The following is a 4,223-nucleotide window of genomic DNA, read 5'->3' on the forward strand; positions in this document are numbered from 1 at the left end:
TCAGCCGGAGCTATGGCTGATCCTTCGGCTAGCTTTGTGAATAGCCTTCTTAATTTCTGATGTGGCATAATAGAATCTAAGTCACGTGATCATTGGGAAGTGAAGACTGTGGAGATACTTCCAACTGTCTGCAGAGTACTGGTGACAACATTTTCTTTGTTTTACATAAGTTGCAGAAAGAGTGTTCCTAGGAACAGTTACTTAACTGGATCAAAATTACTGTTTTTTTAATAATAAAAAAATGCAATTTGTGACTATATTGTTGCTGTATATTGTGGTACGTCAAGGTTTCATTCATGAAGACTTGTAAAGTTATTTATAGGTCTTTTATGAAATACTTTACACCTTTTACATACAATTATAATTTGTGGTCAGAGTTACTTAGGCTTCCGACGTCTTCATGACCCCTACTGATACCAACCTGATGTGTGCCATGATTTTATGGTCAGCGTGCCAAATAAGGGGGCACGCTCTAGTGAAATGATAGAACCTGGGGAAGGGCGGGCGGGTCAAGCGCGACCTCGCTGTGACGTCTCTAGGAGCTCCCTGTCCCCCTTCTTAAGGGGAGGAGAGCCGCCGAAACTCCTCCCACAAACACGGCCAAGTTACCTTGGCCTATTACTTGTCCTAATGGTCTATAGAAAAGAAAAGACAGATAAAAGTGGATACATATTCATAAAGTATTTCAAGTGTACATTTTGCACTTGGTTGTCATCGAATTTGCATCGAAAAAAAGTAAACATACATTTTTTTTATTTTTTATTATTTCATCATGCAATAGAAAAGGTGAAAATTAATCAAAAGTAAAATAAGATAAACTACACATCGATTCCGAATTCCACAGTTGTCAGTTTTAATAACATTGCATGTAGAAATGTAAAGCAGATAAATATGATTTATATGAAATTATCTAGAAATCTGGAATCTAAAGAAGAGGATATTCATGATGGATTTAATCTTAAAGTGACACTAAATTTAGGAGTTAAAGGAAAACTATGAGGTGAGTGATTTACACACATCCTCACAGTTAGAGCCGATGTGTGACAATGAAACGGTCACACCTCAGCTCTATTGATCGGGAAGTGAGTCAACACATACCATCGTTCGCTCACTTTCTGATCATCTCCCTGCAGAGAGCAGGGACAGTCAGTCACAATCTGGCTCTTCCTCTAGATAGGCATTTCAAATGCTTACAATTGCAATCCATTGAAGTTATCAATGTATGAATTCACTTTAACTCCATATTTTCTGCCGTCAATATTTTAATGCATTTATAGTAAAATGTAACCTTGTCATTGAAAAAAATCAGTCCACATAAGTTAAAAACTATGCAATATATTTAGAAGAACATTTGAATGGTAGTAGTGTCTAATTTTATTCGTTTAATTTTTTTAGTTCAATTGGCCCAACCACAACACTAAATGTCTCATGAGGAGTTGATGAAGCCCTTTTCTGTCGCCTAATACATCCTTGGTAACAGCGAGAATAGCTATTTTTGTTGCAAACCGTTAATTTACACTCTAAATACACTCTGGAGAAATTTTGTACGAAGCGAAATGCGCTGAATCCAAATCGAACCTGATTTGAGTAATATGTTGGGTAGGTCACATAGGTGGAATCTTTGATGCATCTGTAAACATAAAAGAAACAAAATTGTAATACTATTTATGACCATTTTTTTTTACTGAAAAGAAAAGCATGTTTAAAAAAGAATTTTATTTTATTACATGAGAACAGTACAAAATACATTCCACAGGCCTAATGCCTTAACATTGAGAAGAACAGTGGGGGGATTTTATCATAACTGGAGCAGACAAAATCTGAAGCGGCTGTGCATGACAACTAATCAATTTTTCTTTTCAGTTTGTTCAGTTAAGATTTGAAAATAAAAGAGAGAAGCTGATTGGTTGCCATGCAAAGCCTCTCCAGGTTTTGTCTGCTCCAGTTTTGATAAATTCCCTTCAATATATTTTAGTTACCTTGTTTGTCTACGAAAACATCCTTATTTGTCTATAAAGTAATAGACTGTATGAATTCATCCATCCATTATTTCATCCATCCATTCATCCAAATGATTGTGGCAACAATTGGAGTTGCATTTATAAATATTTCTATGCTTTTCTGGAAACCCAGAGCAATACATTTTGCTGTGGAGATTTCAATGCCAAAAATTTTAACATTTCTTATAAACACTGAAGTCTCCCCAGCTGTAACCCTCTAAACTTAACACTTAAATTACTTCCTAAAATAAAAACTTAACAGTTAATATTAAATCCTTAACCACTTGCCGTCCGCCCGTTGTAAAAAAAACAGACGGACGGCACTGCAGCATTGGTGGGCTGCCGTCTCTCGACTGCATTTTTTTTCTGCGGGCACGCACGGGCAGAAAAGACCCGACCAAAGCAAACACCCGTTACCGAGTGTTTCACATATAGACGATTGGCGGCTCCATAGCCCGCCGATCGTCTATATGTGCTAGTTTTTTTGCCCCTGACCCCTCACCTTCAATCCCGGGATCCGCTGCCCCATCTGCGGCCCCGGATCGGGGACGGGAGGGCGTCGGGAGGAAGAGGAAGGGAGATCAGCTCCTTGCTGACCTCCCTCCAGGCTGTGAATGCAGAAGTGATATGTGTTACTGAGGGTTTAATGTCACTTTAACTAATCTGGAACTGTATTTTATCCCTTAAGCTAACCTTTAAAATAAACATTTCAAATGTAATTATTACTGTATGTAAAGCCATAGCATTGGGAATGGAAGACCCCTGTAAGTTGTTTTTTTTTTTGCTGTCTGTGTTTCTTTAGTTCCTGTTTCAGACATGCAATATAAAGTTATGACCTCTCTCCAGTAGGCCTCTCTCCCTTAGACAGTTGTCATCGGAAGAGTTTTCCTGTGCCAACTCAAAAATGTTAAATGTTCAATCACTTTTGTACTGTGCCAGAGACAATGGTCACCAGGAGAGGAGAAAATGTGAATCCCACCCTTAGGAACACAGGAAACTTTAAAATCCTGACAGAAGATTTAATCCTTTTATTTTATTTGCTTTAAATACATTTTAAAATGCAAGTAAACTCAACAGTTAATGCTATGTCTAACCTTAAGCTGGAACCATTCTCATTTTCTCTCACTCCCTTGCCATCTTCCAGGTCCAGGGTCTGCGGCCATTTTGATTTCTGGCGGGGGATGAATGAACTCCCACGCATGCACACAGGGAGTTTATCACATGCACAGTGCTGCATGCACAACAAACATGACAAAGAAGCTCATGCAACATTTTCAGCTGCGAGCATCACACATTTGTTGATTGTGCATTTGTGGGCAAAAATGTACATTTTACTAGCCATTTTTGGGGCTCCAATAATGGCACTGCAAGCATGTCATACATTTTTAACATGTTGCCTGAATACACGCCAATGCACACACTTGGGCATTGCATGAATGCGTGCCAAAGTGTAAACAAGGGCTAAGTCTAAGGATAGCTTAACTCCACTTTGCCATCCATACATGGAATTCCAGTTGTGAAATTAAATGTTGTTATTGATAGTTAAATGGTTATTTAGTAGAAGAATTCACACTTTGCAACAAAAGTTTCCCTTAGCATAGCAATTGCTCTGAAAATCCACTTTGCAAAGAATCCCCAGCCACATGCAAGGATTTTTTTTTTTTTAAAACAGTATTTTTTCTTGTACATGATTGGATGATGGAAGTCAGCAGAGCTTCACCTCATTCTCTAAGCCAAGGTAAAATTCACTTGTAAAGTAAATATTCCCTTGCAAAGTGAACTGCCTATTTGTCTTTAGTAAACCAACCTCATTGTAGCTTGTGTTGCATATAACTGGTTCGAACAGCAGAGTAGGAGTGACTAGGTTCAATTCATTTCATGCGAGGTCATGCGAGCCTGCTATATGCAATACAAATATTAACTAACTATATACAAAACAAAAGAGTGTATTGGTTGTTTGCATGTTTCAATAGGTTCCTGTCAACTTGGGACTATTACTCTATCTGGTGCTACTAGAGATGTGGAGGAAAACTGCAAGAACATGATTTTTAGATTATCCTCCCTATAAAAGCAGCAGTGCCAATTAGAGCACAAAATATTTGTAATTTTGCACTGTGCCAAGTGGATGTTTAGTGTATGCACGGGCTTATAATATCAGGCAAATATCTTAAATTTGGACTGTTGACAGACTCAGACAGAGGTCGTTATTATCTGAAATACAGT

At 38.1% G+C, this 4,223-nt stretch overlaps 1 protein-coding gene across 1 annotated transcript in view; it reads right to left on the reverse strand.

Moving 5' to 3' along the window:
- Window positions 1–1,334: 1,334 nt before the first annotated feature.
- Window positions 1,335–4,223, reverse strand: part of LOC108802202 (deleted in malignant brain tumors 1 protein-like) — a 20,244-nt gene continuing 17,355 nt past the window's right edge. The window contains exon 8 of the mRNA XM_018574070.1: window positions 1,335–1,630. Coding sequence (XP_018429572.1) covers window positions 1,375–1,630 — 256 coding nt within the window. The 3' untranslated portion in view covers window positions 1,335–1,374. The remainder of the gene's footprint in view (window positions 1,631–4,223) is intronic.

Source organism: Nanorana parkeri, unplaced genomic scaffold (assembly GCF_000935625.1).
Source record: "Nanorana parkeri isolate BGI_ZX_2015 unplaced genomic scaffold, ASM93562v1 scaffold2713, whole genome shotgun sequence".
NCBI classification, from domain to species: Eukaryota; Metazoa; Chordata; class Amphibia; order Anura; family Dicroglossidae; genus Nanorana; species Nanorana parkeri.